Source organism: Vicugna pacos, chromosome 3, assembly GCF_048564905.1.
Source record: "Vicugna pacos chromosome 3, VicPac4, whole genome shotgun sequence".
In the NCBI taxonomy this organism is placed as follows: domain Eukaryota; kingdom Metazoa; phylum Chordata; class Mammalia; order Artiodactyla; family Camelidae; genus Vicugna; species Vicugna pacos.
In genome coordinates, this window is record NC_132989.1 from 22597597 (window position 1) to 22611849 (window position 14253).

General features: G+C 51.7%; 1 protein-coding gene across 1 annotated transcript; it reads right to left on the reverse strand.

Moving 5' to 3' along the window:
- Positions 1-1044: 1044 nt before the first annotated feature.
- SLC4A9 (solute carrier family 4 member 9) lies at positions 1045-13862 on the reverse strand. Its single transcript, XM_031672434.2, has 21 exons — positions 13645-13862; positions 13136-13296; positions 12740-12853; positions 12261-12316; positions 11957-12114; positions 11619-11706; positions 11117-11271; positions 10608-10724; positions 10245-10419; positions 9940-10073; positions 9528-9784; positions 8570-8628; positions 8174-8362; positions 7931-8044; positions 6590-6751; positions 6264-6442; positions 5486-5558; positions 3973-4041; positions 3540-3713; positions 2776-2931; positions 1045-1303 (listed from the first exon to the last, which is right to left on the reverse strand). Exons 1-21 carry the CDS (start codon positions 13860-13862, stop codon positions 1187-1189), a joined length of 2925 nt encoding a protein of 974 aa, XP_031528294.2. The 3' UTR covers positions 1045-1186.
- Between the last annotated feature and the right edge of the window lie 391 nt (positions 13863-14253).

Here is a 14253-nt window from a genome sequence, read left to right on the forward strand (position 1 = left end):
AATAAAGAGCCTGAAATTCCTACAACCTGAACCTAAAACTGTGTTAAAAAATATAGTCTTTAATTAAAATTAAAAAATCCAATAACCATTAAAGAATTTCAGTTAACTTTCCACAAAGCAAGCACCAGGTCCAGATAGCTTCAGCAGTGAATTCTTCGAGCCAACAGTAAAATGAATAATTGAATTGTGGTAGAGTCATGGAACAGAGTGCTACACAGCAATGAAAATGAACAAACTACAGCTGCATCAATTCACATGATTGATTCTCAAAACAATGCTGAGTGAAAAAAGCAGTTACAGAATTCATACACTGTGATTCCATTTATATAACATTCACAAACAGGCAAAATAATAAACACATAAACATACATAAATAGATGTTAAAACTATATGAAAAATGAGAACATAATTATTAGATAATTTATAAATTTAGATAGTGTTTCCATGGAGTTGGGGATACAATATTGGGGGTACTTCTGAGTTACTAAGAATATCCTATTTCTAAACCTGAGTGTTGGATACACAGGTGTTCTTTTTATTGTTACTCATTAATTCTCCTCCTAAGTATATACTCTGGAGAAATTCTTGCACTTACAGAAGATATTTTATATACTCTTTTGTGTATATGGTATCTTTTTCAACTTATAGCTATTTATTCTATGCAAAAAGAGTAAGTTAAATATGTATGTAGTATTGACATGGGAAAAACATCTAATGCATAGTAAGTGTCAAGTGTGTTTATAGAACTCAATAAATCTGAATAATATGCACTAAAATGTGAACACTAGTTATCTCTGGGGTAGTTTCCATTTCAAAAATTATACATTTCTGTAGTGGTCCAATATTTTGCAGCAATCTCAATTACTTTTGTGGTCAAAAACACCCAAAGTTTATTTTATATGTGTAAAAAAAAAAAAAAGAAAAACTGTTTTAAATAGAGGAATACTTATTCTGGAAAGAGGGACTTTTTTTCCTTTTGTAGACCAAAAAGAGTTCCATGACAACCCCCTGATTCTGTAAAAGACAATCTGTGAGGACAGAAAGTTCGCAATAGCAAGGGCCTCTGGACTCAGGTTCGTTTAATGGGGGTAGAGAGTCAGTAGGGCCTCCTCAGTCCCTCTGGCTTACCAGACTTCCCTAACTGCAATGCCTACCTACTTGTTCCCTGCCACTCTCCACCCCCAGCTCAGGAGGGTGACTGAGGTCTTGGCCAGCTGCCTTCCAGTCCTGCCCCACTGTTCCAGTTTTCCAGATGACTGAGCATCTGGCAGTTAAACCAAAGGACAACTTCCGGAGTAAATACCTGTGAACAGAGAGAAGACATGGTGGGGTCAGAGCAAGTGCTCAGGGACACAGTAAGGCAAAGAACAGAGCCAAGCAGAGATAGGGGATAAGGAGAGCTCAAGAGATTCTTGTTCTGGGCCAATGGGTGATTTGTCTCCCTCAAGCCCCCAGAATTTTCCATTGTAAGTGGTGGGGGCTCTTAGGCTTGGAGAGCCATGGAGTGAAGGCATTCTATGGCCCCAAAGAATTCAATTTATCAAGGGGGGAAAATTCCAGGCGTTTGCGTATGCTGCACCCTTTGCCTAGAACATTTTCCCTCCATCTAGCCTGGCTAGATTCATTCTTCAGATTTCAAATTATGGACCACTTCCTCTTGGATGCCCTATCCAACTCCCAGGACCGTACCTTCACCCCCTCCAAGAAGGGATTGGAAGCCTCTCTGCTGCCACAGCCTCTCCTTCCCTTAGCCAGCACTATCCCACTGTAACACTTGCCTATTTGTTTTACCACTGGAATTTTAACTTCCTGAGGTCAGGGACCATGACTATCTTACCACGATATCTCTATTACCTGGATACTCCAAAATACTAAGAAAATGTTTTGATAAATGGATGAATAAAATGAAAGAATGGCAAAGAGCAAGTGACAAAGAATCCCTTCACTTGTCTGCAGTGTGGTTCTCTGCAGCCTGTGGAAGGAGCCTCCAAAGCAAAGAAAAGTGGCAGGGAGTTTTATCCCCGCTTCCTCTCCTCCCGGCCCCTTCATTCTTTTGCTACGGTACCCCTCCCTTCCCCACCTCCCATGCCCACTTCCAGTTTGGTGTGAGCTTGAGCTCCCTCTAGCGGCCGGACTTCAGTACCACAGAGAGCCAAGCCCAGGTACCCTCGCAAGTTTCCCAATTCTTTCCTCTGGAAAGACTCTTCTGCCTCTTCCCCCACTCTACGGTTGATGAAAGACTGGAGCATGAAGAGAAAATGGGCTGGTCAGCACACTAGAGGTTTCCAAGGTCTCAGCCCCACCTCCCCATCCTAGATGTCAGGGGCACTTCTCTCATATCCTCACCTCATGCTCTGTTTCCTGGAGCCTCCACTCCTTACTCCTACTCCAGCTAATTCACAGAGATGTTTATTTCTGGAACCTTTGGCTGATACATGAGCTCTGACTATGGAAGAGAGATCCCAAGATGAGCTGGGAATAGAAAGACCAAGAAACCAAGACAGAGAGCAGAGAGAAAGGGACCAGAGAGTGAAAGGATATAAACCCACATTGAGACAAAGACCAGGGTTGAGAAAGACAACCCACTTAGAGCTGTGTCACCAGCCCGTTCCACCCCCATGGGGTAATGAACTAGGGCCCCTGCCCTATGAAGAAAAACTTCCCTCATTCCTTCAGGGGACCTATGTTAATATGGAGCTGAGGAGTGATTGTGTTGATCAAATCTTCCTGGAATCCCTCCCTTGTTCTCCTGAGAGGGCCCATCCTGGAGCTCACATCTTCACTGTCACTTCCACTGAAAGAGTACTCTGGCTCCAGCCCCTTCTCAGGAATGCTTCTCTCCTTCTCTGACATCAGCTCATCCAGCCAGAAGAGTTCCCGTGGTGAGAAGACCCACTCCAGTGCCTTTCGGATCCCCACCAGGCCCAGCAACTGCAGGGATAGAAACAAAGCCCAGGGCTGGCTGTCAGCAACAGCATCAGGAACACTAACAATAGTAACATTCCCTGAGTACTTCCGCTGTGCCAGGCATTGTGTATAGTTTCAGTGAATGTAACACATTCACTTGAATTGGATATAATAATTACTCCCATTGTACAGAGAAGGAAACTGAAGCCCTGAGAGTTTAGTAACTTCTCAGAGGTCGCATAGCTAGGATGTGGTCACCAGAGTGGTCCCACTGCAAAGCCCATGGTTCTTGACTTCCTCAGTAAGAACAAGGCCAGAAGCCACTTATGTTATCAACTCACTGAGTAACAAAAGTACCAGCATTGCCTCTCTCAGGGCTTCAGTTTTCTTCTGGGCTTTACATCACTATCTGTGGTTGATCAGCCCAAGGAAGTTGAACCAAGTGTCCCAGGACTGGCTCATCTGTAGCCATCCCTTGGCCAACTTTCTTTGTCCTAGGATTCCCACCCAGTCAGACCCAGGACAAGTGAGAGAGGAAGATTCTTCCTCTTGTGGAGGCTTTGGCGCCACCCTCCCAGGGTCAGAGTCTCCCAGGAGCGATCAGGACACCACCCAGCTCTGCCCTGAGTCACCATGAGGGGGAAGATGATGGCTGCAGGGGTAGACTTGATTATCCAAAGTAGACCCAGGCAGGCAAGCTGGATGGCTGTGAAGAGGTGGACCCTGCTCAGAGGCACATGCCGCAAGAGCAGAAGATCCGGCTGGTGCTTTGCTGGCATCAATAACAGTTGCACCCTCTTCGTTAACTGGGGGAACAAGAGGAAGAAGAAAGCAGGATACTCAGATAGCCTGGTGGGTGTCACTGTTAGCTATCTAAGCCCAGCATGGCAGGGGGGTGCGGTCAGAAGGCTCCCTTGGTCCCCTCCCCATCCAGAGTGTGGCAGAGTCTCTGTGCGCAGCAGAGGGAGGAAGAGAGGAGAGGAGGGGAGTTGACAAATGCAAGCAGGAGGTACCAGCAGAAAAAAAAAGAAAAGTGGGGTTACCTGGTGATTTTAATGTGCTCACCTGGATGCTGCTAATCGCTCCCACGCCCATGTACAGGAAGATGCCATAGAGCACAGGCATCGGGATGTACTGGTAGAGAGAAGTGGAGAACTGGCAAAGGAGTTCACCGGATACCCGCCTTTGGCTCCAACCTCACCTTCCAGCCTCCAGCATCTAAGCATACCCAGGTCTTTCCCTTCCTTCCCACTTTGCATGCCTGATCTCATTGAATCGTCACATCAATCAGATGAGGTAAATCCTATAATTGTCTCCATTTTACAGAGGGAGAAATTGGATTGCAGAGAGTCTAAGTAACATGCCCATAACCACCTCACTCTTCTTTCTCACATTCCTCTCTGCTCTCTTTTTTCTTGCTATACTGGCCTCCTTTCCTTCCCTCAATACGCCCAAGTTTATTTCTATACCTTGCAAGGCCTTTTGCTTTGCTATTCCCTCCACCTAAAATGCTCTTCCCTGACCTCCTTCTCACTACTCATGCTTCTCACTACTCATCTCATGACACCCCAGAAAGGCCTTCTCTGATCGTCCAATCTAAAGTAGACCCCCTGTGCTCTTAATCACCTTACCCTCTCTTATTTTTCATAGAAGTTATAACTATCCGAACTAATTCTGTTCTATTGTTTTAATTGTTTCTATCTGTCTCCTCTCACCAGACTGCTAGATGTGGATGATCTCTTTTGATCATCACTGTATCCCCAGTCCCTGGAACAGTGCTTGGTGTATGGTTTATGCTCAGTAAATATCTGCTGAATGAGAGTCACCTAGTTAGTAAGTGGCTGATCCGGTCCATCTGGCTCTTTAAAATGCTCTACTCTCACCCAGCCTCCACGACCTTTCCCTCCCCTAACCTCTTGTCATCCTGCCAGTCACTCTTGTGTGCCATTCTCCATACCCTCCTTGACTGCTTCACTGTCTTGGCTTGTTGAACCTTTCTGCTGTTACTTGTTACTTACTTTTTATTCATGTGTATGTGTTGCTGACAAGGGCATGGTTCCATAGTCCTTTTCAGTACTCCCCGCCTCCACACCCCATTCTCGCAGGTGCCTAGCAGAGCCTTGCACACAACAGGTGTTTTATAAACATGTGGTGAAGGGGAAGTGAAGGGATTTGGCCTCAAAGTTTTTCTGGGGTGTGATGACCACACTTTTAGTCTAAGGCTCATTGAGAGGCTGGAGCAAGGGTAGTGCTTGGCCCCGAGGGATGGTGGCATGTCTACACCCTGCTCCACTGGGTAGAAAGCCCACTGGGTTAGAGTTTGGGTTTTCAGATAGATCCAAGAAACTAGCTCTCTTAGTGGTCTCTTACAAGCTACTTAACCTCTTTAACTTTCAGGTTCCTCATTTGTAAAGTATATATGCCTCTCGGGGTTATTATGAGGATTAAATGAGACCATGTATAGAGAAAACTTAACACAGTGCCTGGTGTGCAGTAAATGTTCAGCCAGCGTCAGTTCTTGCTTTACTTATCATTATTAGTTCCCTGCCCCTGATGCTGGCCTGTCAGGCGAAGGTACCTTGAGTACAGGTGCCAGGAAGATGGAGGTTCCTGTGAGAATGAACACCACCAGGCCCGTCAGCCTCTGCTCTCTGTGGGGACAGGGAGGAGAGAGCCAGGGTCTGGGTGAGCCCTTGGGGATCCCAAGCTGCAGACACTGGCCAGACTCCATAACAGACCCTGGCGGAAGGGAAGTGGAGGGATCCCCCAATAGTTACCTGGCGGGGAGGGGGCCTTAGCTTGGTGTGAAAAATCGGTGGAGAGGGAGGGACAGGGCACTTCAACATGGGGGTTCCTGGCCTCTTCATCAGCTCAAGCTCACAGTTGCTCTTTGTTTTTATTTTGATGGAAAATTGGCAATTTTTATACTACCATAAACACTTTTGTTCCACAATTTGCAAAGTTGATTTCACATACTTTTGACAGTGTGTTTCCAACAAAATTGTTTTTGTGATGGTTACTTTGTAACATCAATGAGATGCTTCTACACTGAGTGGGGATTATTGGGTGGCACCTCATCCTTGCTCAGCCCTGGCTGCCTCCACCCTTATATCCATGATGCTCCTCTTGAAGCCCCTCCCAGTCGCATGGCTAAAAGAGGAGGGAGGAAGATCTGACTCACCCATCTCAGGGCCCAGAACCCATCCATTCACCCCACTGCAGTGCTCGTGGGGCAGTGAGAGAAGCCCTCTGGAGTCATCAGCTTAAAATTTAAACTGTCTCAATTACTCTGCCCTGTACCCACTACCCCACCTTGCACCCACCTCTCATTCCAGCCTCCTGAATACTGGCCTCACCTGATGCCCAGGAAGCTGGGAGCCTCCCCTGGGGCACGGGCTCTGCTCTCTCTCCGAAGACTGTCCATGTGGGCCAGGGAGATGACAGTGGCTGAGACATACCAGGGCAGCCCGAGTGCTGATGTGAGCAGCATCAGCACAGCCACACAGAAGAGGTCCAGGTGGAAGCCAGCTCCTTTCTGAAGGTAGTGGTGGGGCAAAGAGGATGAAACTAGGCCAGACCTGGGCCCTCTGTCCTCTGAGGTAGGAGATGGGGAGCCTGGACCCCACCCTGGAGCTTCCGTCCCTTGGTCTGGGGACCTAGGGTCTTACCTAGCAGGCCTTACCTGAAGTCTATATTTGGCATGGTTGAGGATGACCGCTGTGATCTGCTGGTCCATGAAGATAAGGATAGACAACAGCAGGGCAGGCAGGACGGCTGCCACACTCAGCCACCAGGGGTTGGTCCCAAAAGGTGATACCAGCCAGCCACGCCCAGGGAGTGTGGGCTGGGGGAGGGCAGTCCACAGATAGGTTGGAGAGGGTCTCTCAAGAGCACCTCACCTGCACACCCCAGCCTTGGCATTCTTCCACAACGCTCCCCAACCCCTGCCCACCCCAAGACACTGAATGTTAGGTGGGAGCAGTCTTGTGTGTGCACAGCTGGTTCAAAGCAGTCCAGGTTAGGGATGCCAGAGAGAAGAAGGAGGGGGACCCAGCCTGGGGGTTGGGCTGGAACCAGGAGCTCTGGACTTTGATTCTCAGGGTCCCTCCCTCCCTGCAAGAGGAGGAGGTGGTGGATGAGGCCTACCCACACTTCTTGATGTTCAGAGCCCTTCTCCCTAGGCACCCCCGCCCCCAAACCATCTAGGGTGGGGCAGCTCAGGCTCAGACCTGTCTCGATCTAGGGGTGGGGCAGGGCTGGGTGTGTCTGCGTCTGCTCTGATTATAAGCGTCTGTGTGGGGGAGGGGCCCCAGCTGCTGTCTTGGGTTCCAAGCCCCTGAGGCTCACCCAGCAGGAGCCCTCCTGCACTCCTGTCCTGAGGGAAGCTGGAGGGGAGGGCCCCAAATGCACAGGCAAAGCTTCTGTGCTGAGTCAGCACACTGTCATGCCCTGGGCAGGGAGCTCCAGCTACCAGATCAGAGCAAGCAACTGGGGGTACAGAGAAGAGAGCGGGGAGTAGTGCAGTGGGTAGGGCCATGCCAAGGGTAGGGAGAACACATAACAATAATCCCTGCATTTACTGACGCGTTGGTATGTGCCAGTCCTGGCACGTGATAGTGCTTTACACTATGTTCTTCTGTGAACCTCAAAATAACCCATGAGGTAGGAACTATTGTTATTTATTATTTCCATTTCACAGATGAAGAAATTGAGGCTCAGAATGTAGGTTAACTTGCCTATGGTCACACAGCTAGGAAATGGCAAAAATGGAGCTCAGACCCAGGGCTGGATGACCAGAACCCATTCTTTTAACTCCTTACCTATAAAAATAGCAACCTAGTAGTCTGTGCTCACTATAGCACACGATGTGTCCTCACAACAACTCTGTGAGGCCATTATACTATTTCTATTTTATGAATGAGAAAACAAGACTAGAGGAGACGTGTGGGATCTACTCATCTTCCTCCTCTAGTGTCGTCTGCTGGCCCTGCTTCGCCCTCTTCCCTACACTCCCAGTTCTCACCTTGAACTCTCTGGGCACCATGAGCTTCGGTGTGGCTAGGCCCAGGTAGGCATCAAGGCCACAGCCCAGCAGAATGGCCAGGACCGAGGAGAAGTCTCCCAGCACCTTACGCACCTGGCCACACGGTGGACACTTGGTCAGGCTGAGGCCACCATCCCCCTGCTTCTGTACCCCTTTCAATTTGCAGACAGGACTCGAGGCCAAGAGCCAATTTTGCCCCACAGAAAGAGAAATGACACTCACCACCGAGGGGAAGAAGCGGCTGGTCTTTACGTGCTTGAGGGCTGTGGCAAAGAGGAAGGAGATAAGGAAGAGGAGGATGGAGAAGAAGGCGATGTCTGGGACCATGTCACAGCCGGGGCCACGAGAGTGGCCTCCCCGCCGGGCACACTCAGGTGGGGGCAGCAAGGATGCATTGACCAGGCCTAGGTCCTGTGTGGAAAGATGGTCAGGGATGGGGTTATAGTCAGTGGAATAAACGTCCACTAATGTCCACTGAGAACGAGCACAAGATAGGAGATCTGCCATAGCAAATGGCTGGGCCTCAGTGACCTATGAGGAGTGGGAAGAGCCAGGAACCCCTGATTTCTTTGGCCTCCACCCTTTCTTTCCCAGGCCTTCCCAGGAACAGGCCCTCACCATGCTTAAGATGTCATCTCTATCTTTTGGCTTTGTGCTTGTCCACTGAGACTCATTTCCTGGGAAGCAAAGAAGAATTCAGATATATTTTCCTCCCCTGGGAAACTTCTCCAGTCCTAATCAGGAGCCTCATCTCACAGTTCCAGCTGAACCAGAGAATTCTTAGTTCTGATTTATCTGTCTGCTGACTCCAATCACTACCAAATCTGTCCTCGGGACATCGCCTCATGCTCTTGTCCCTTCAAATTCCCTACCCATTTCTATCCCTGGTGCCCGCACAGGACTGTCCAAAGAAGATGCCCAGTCAATGGATAAGCACACAAATATGTGTTTCCACCAGGGCCAGAACTGGTCTTGTTTATGCCCAGCACAGATTCTGGTACCCTTGAGAGAGCACCTGTTCCCCAGTCCTGATGTTTCCGTCCATGTAGAGGGATGCGTGCAAGTGTAGTACTCTGTGCTTCTCTCTGCCCAGTCACTGGGCCTAGGGGAAGAGCAGCGATTTATTTGATTGGTGAGTCTGGGAGAAGAAACGGGGCATGCCTGGCCCTGCCCCTTCCTTTCTTCTCTGGGGAGTAAATTGCCTGCGCCATGCATGCATTTAGCTCTGCTCTTCTGGGGCAAGACATTCCCTGTCCAGTGCAGCCATGACTAGTTGGGTAAATTGATTTAATTTGGGTTTTCATCATTAGGAATCCTGTTCACCCATAGATAGAACTATATTCTTCATCATTAGGAATCCCGTTCACCCATAGATAGAACCATTGTCAGAAATAAAAATGATACTGGGCCTGCTCTGTTGACTTGTTTTTCAATTGACTGAGAACCAGAGTAGGAAAGAGTACTGCCAGTTACTGGGTAAGTACTCAGCATTTTGTTGAACTAAGGGGAACAGCAAGGGGACAGCCCCTCCTGCATCCTCCCTCATTTTGCCAAGTTCCCTATTTCCCTCACCCACCTCCCAGATACTGGCAGAGGCAGCCATAGGCGGGAGAACCAGGTCTCTGGATGGGATAGGCACGGGTCAAGTTCAGCATTTTGCCCACGGCATCATAGATGAAGATGAGGCTGATGAGAGCACAGAAGCCTTCCTCGGTGAAGCGGGTGAAGTAGCGCACCAGCACGCTGGCCTCTGTTGCCACCAGCACCAGGCAAAAGGTGGCCACCCAGATGCCCACCCACAGGCGGAAGGGCAGGTAGTCCAGGCTGTGATCTCTGGTGGGTGAGAGACAGGCAGGGCTTGGCAGGGCCCATTCTGCTCCCAGTCTAATCCAGGTCAGCTGCCTCTGGAGCCAAGCAGTTCCCGCTCTCCGCTACTGACTCAGCTGAGACCAGGCTGAGGGTGTGCTAGTGAGGTCGGGGAATTCTACCTGCTGAAGGAGAAGAGCAGGCGTTCAAAGACCAGCACTGGCCCAGTGCTGCTGAGGATGGTGAGGGGCTGGCCGGCCATCAGGCAGAAGGCAGCTCCAGCCACTGCTGTGCCCAGGAAGCTTTCCAGCAACCCCTAGAAATCAACAGTGGACCCTGTCAGCACAGGACCCCGGCGTCCTCAGCACAGGATCCTAAGCTTCTGGGGAGCCTCCTCAGCACCCCCATAGTACCAGAGAAGGGCAAAGGGCATGGCTGGTGGAACACCAGAGCTGTGCCTAACCCCTTCTTGCCCCCACCTGCCCACCTGAGCACCGTCGGTGGCTTCTCCCAGCAGACCCCCGAAAGTGATGGCATTAGTGACAGTGGCCAGGTAAATGTAGAGCACGGCTGAAAAGCACTGAGGGTGCAGGGCGTCCGAGAAGTCGCTGGGGTACCACGAGGCCTTCCGGCACACGTCCTGGACAAGGCCCCCGAACAGCCTCCCGCCCGCGGATGGTCAGTGATCCAGGTTTCCTCAACCCACACCCCTCTCCGCGCTGCTTTCCCTGTGCCCGGGTGAGCGCCCTCCACCCTGCCCCCGCCCCCAGGGAGCGCAGGCCTCTGTGCCCCTGTGACTCCTCCCACTCCCCCAGGACCTCTACCCTTCCTCCCACCCAGCTCGCCTCACCTGCCCGTCCGCTGCAACTCTGGGTTGGGTATGTGCGGCCCGCGGCCATGCCTGTCCTCAGCCAGGGCCCCTCGCTGGGCAGAGGGGCTCTTGGCCTCCCGCAGTTGCGAGGGGAGCCTGGGACAAGGGGAACCCAAGTTGGCTTAGGATCTCCAACCAGACCTGGACTCAGCGCAGGAGTTCATGGCGCCCTGCCCCCTGGTGGCGGCTCGTGTCTCTGCTGGCTGGGGACGCGACTCTGATCGCAGAGACGTGGACCTCTTCTTAATAAGGTCCAGATCATACTGTGACCTTCTAACAGAAGTGAAAGCCAGGTGCCGGCAGCAGAAGATTCTCGGTCAAGGTCTCACAGCGACAGAGTGGTCCAGCGGAACTCAAGTCTGCCCGACTCCAAATCCAAACATAGGTAGGTCTCTGTCCCTTGCCTGGGACCTCTGCCCTCCTCAGCTGTAGAACTGGACCCAAGGCCAGGGGGGAAGGATCTATATGAGATTAAGACCCCCAGATACCTTTTGTGCTCAGCGGGCAGACGTTTAGGCGGGGGAATCCGAGCTGTTGGGTCCCACCGACCTGGAGGGAGCACTGTCACCTCCTTTAGGAAGGCATCTAGAGCTGCCAGAAGGTCATGAGGGGTGCTGGCTCGACGAACTGACCACTGGAATTGCTGGGGACAGGGGCACAGACGGGGCAGTAAATACAGATCTGTACCCTTCTATGCGTTTTCACAGCTTCAAAACTAGACACAAGTCACATAGGCAGATGAGTCATTCAAGCATTCATCCATGTGCGCTTGCATTCAGTGAGTATCTGTGGGTGCCTACTGTGTGCCAGCACTGTGCTAGGTGGCGGTGCGTGTGCAGTGGTAGCCAAGGAAACTTCAGTGCTCAGGCTCACTAATGTGAAGCCACACTCTGCTTCATCGCTGTCCTCAGTCACACATAGAGTCCACACTCACTGACAGGAGCCTATGCATGGGTGCGTGCACACACACATACACGCCTGCCAACTCACAGGGTCGCTGAGGAGGACGGCCACTGCCCGGCCCATCTCACGGTAGCTCCTTCCCAATGTCGGGGGACCGAGGAGGAGGCAGAAAAACCTGAAGAAGGAATCAGGCCCAAGGGAGGGTCAGAGGCTGCTATCCCACAGGGCAGCCCTGGCCACTGATCTCCCTACCAGCCTTCATATATACACTCACATGCACACCTTTGCAGCCTTGACCACTGCCCTCACACTGAGCACCACTCCCAAATACCTCCAGAGGACTGCACCCAAACACCTCTTAATCCTCTCCCAGTAAAAGCCTTCACTGGGCTCCAGGATCCCCGACTCCCATCCAGCAGCCTCACCTGCTGGGGAGGGGCACCTCAGTAAGGGGCCCCAGCACCACTGGTTCCTGCAGTCGCACAAAGACCCCGAGTGGCTGCGCCAGGAAGCCCAGCTCTCCTGCCAACACAGCCCCAGCCTCAGCCTCTGGAGGGAGTTTCCGTTTCAGGGGGTTCTGATGCTGGGTGGGGGTTCAAAGAGATACAGAGGATGAGAGATTATTTGGGGAAAGGGAGTTGGCAGAATCTTGACTGATGAGTCCAGTGGAGGGGGGACCTCTGTTAATCCCTGGACCCTCTCAGCCCTGTCCAAGGAAGGGCCACAAACCTGTTTCTTCAGGGGGGCTTCCTCATCATGAGAAGCCTCTCTTGGTTGGGCAGATCCTACAAAACAGGATCATGCGGTAATTAAGAGCACAGGCATTGGGGGTGGATCCAACAGGTCTCCCTAATCAGCTTCGCTAAACTGTGAAAACTGGAGCACACCTTCCCTCTCTGATCCTCATCACTAAAATGAGGATAATTGTGGTATTACCTCACAGGGTGATTGTGAAGATTCAGTGACATAGTGTGTGCAGAGCTCTGGCACAGTGCTTCCCAAGACCATCCATTCACAGGGCTCTGGTTGTTGTGATTCTAGCCCCTCCATTCTTCTCCCCTCACTACTACCCCCACTTCTCCCCCATGAGCCCTGGGTTGAGATCTAAGCTGAGGCTAGGCCTCTCCTGGTCCAGGAAGGTGCAGGGGAGACCTGGGACCCTTCCATTCCAGGGTTTTTGGTCTTGGGTGCAGGGAGGGGCCTCTCACCCTGGCAAGGACTGGTGCCGGTGGACTGGATGAGGTGCTGGGGTGTCTGCAGCAGCAAGGCCTTCAGCTGTCCCCTCAGCTCTGGGCTCAGCCACTCCACTCTGGTCACCTGCTCTGGAGAAGCCGGGTGGGGCTCGAGCCCTTTCCAGAGGACTCCCTGCCCCTGAACTTATCCCCTTTCCCCGCTGTGCAGGTCCCTTTCCCTTCTTCGATCAGGGAATGCAGAGAACAGTGAACTTGCTCTTCCACTCTGCATTTCCATCTCTCCCCTGTGACAGGGATGAATAATCCCTAGGGTGGGGTGAAGCAGGCTCAGGAACATTGAAAGACTTGGGGGGAAATATTAGGGAAATGGCATGGCTGCCCAGGTCCCCACAGCAAAGTCTCCCAGCATACCCACGAGCTCCAGAAGGCTCTGAGCTGGACAGTCTAGCAGGACAAGGCCCTTGGCCAGTAGGCTGCGGAGCTTCTGAAGGCTGGGCAGCGCCAGGGTGGGCACATGGGGGGCGCTCCACCGGCCTGCACCCACTTCCAGCTTCTCTTCAAATAGCACCCACCTGTGGAGAAGGTGGGTAGACAGTGTTATTGGGAGCATCTCTCCCAGGTCCAGGAGTGGGGGCATAGGAGAGCCAGGGAAGGGGAGGCAATGGGGGAGTCGAGAGCCCAGTGGTGCAGAGTACACCCCACCCTGGATGTTGTCCCTTATCTTGGGTCTTGGGGAATTCAAAACCAGACTGCAGAGAAGACTGAGAACCACAGAGGGCAAGGGTCTGAAATGCAAAACACAGGGACTCCTGACTGGGGGTGAAAATACTGCCCCCCACCCAGAAAGAGCTGGGAGTCATGGAGGAGGTCCCAAGGGGGAAGGGGAAGGACCTCATAAAACTGGCCTAGGTCCCACTTACCTGCCTGTCTCCCTCCACTCCAGCGCCTGAGGCCAGCCCAGCAGCTCATTCAGCTGAATGAAGAGCAGAGGGTCCTTGGGTACCCTCAGGTCCCTGCTGCCTGTGTCTAAGGGGCCATCAGGGCTGGGGTCAGATCCAGGGACACTGTCCATCTCTCCAGTGGGCACATTTTCACAAGCACTGGAGACTTCAAACTCCTCCTGGCCTGGCAGCTGCATCTCAGTGAGGCTTGCACAGACTTTCCCCTAGGTTCTGGGGCCAGGGGCCCTCTGGCTGGCTGCATTTATAATGCACCCCACCGTGCAGCACAACACAAACAGAGCAAGGCCTGCTGACTCCAGAACCAACCTGTCACTTCCTCCCCTACTTGTTTTCTCCTCTCCTGCTACCTTGAGAGTGTGAGGCTAGCCTGATCTTTCTCAGGATCAGGACCCCACTGTTTTGTGTAAATTAATAGGAGTACACTGCTGATTTGGGTCTCAGGACTGACCCCAGATTATACTGCCCCCTACTCTGTATCAAATACAAACACCAAATTCTGGGGACTGTTTTGGGTGTCACCAGCGCACCCTGAGGGCACCCATTTGGACAAACAGAGACCTAATAAAT

Bases quoted from the DNA above. Each gene is read 5' to 3' on its own strand.
- SLC4A9 (XM_031672434.2), bottom strand. From the start codon at position 13,862: ATGCAGCTGCCAGGCCAGGAGGAGTTTGAAGTCTCCAGTGCTTGTGAA. The intron at 8,045-8,173 runs GTGAGTGTCATT...CCGTGTGGCCAG, and splicing joins GCCGCTTCTTCCCCTCGGTG to GTGCGTAAGGTGCTGGGAGA. The intron at 6,752-7,930 runs GTGAGAACTGGG...GCCCTCCCCCAG, and splicing joins TGGTGCCCAGAGAGTTCAAG to CCCACACTCCCTGGGCGTGG.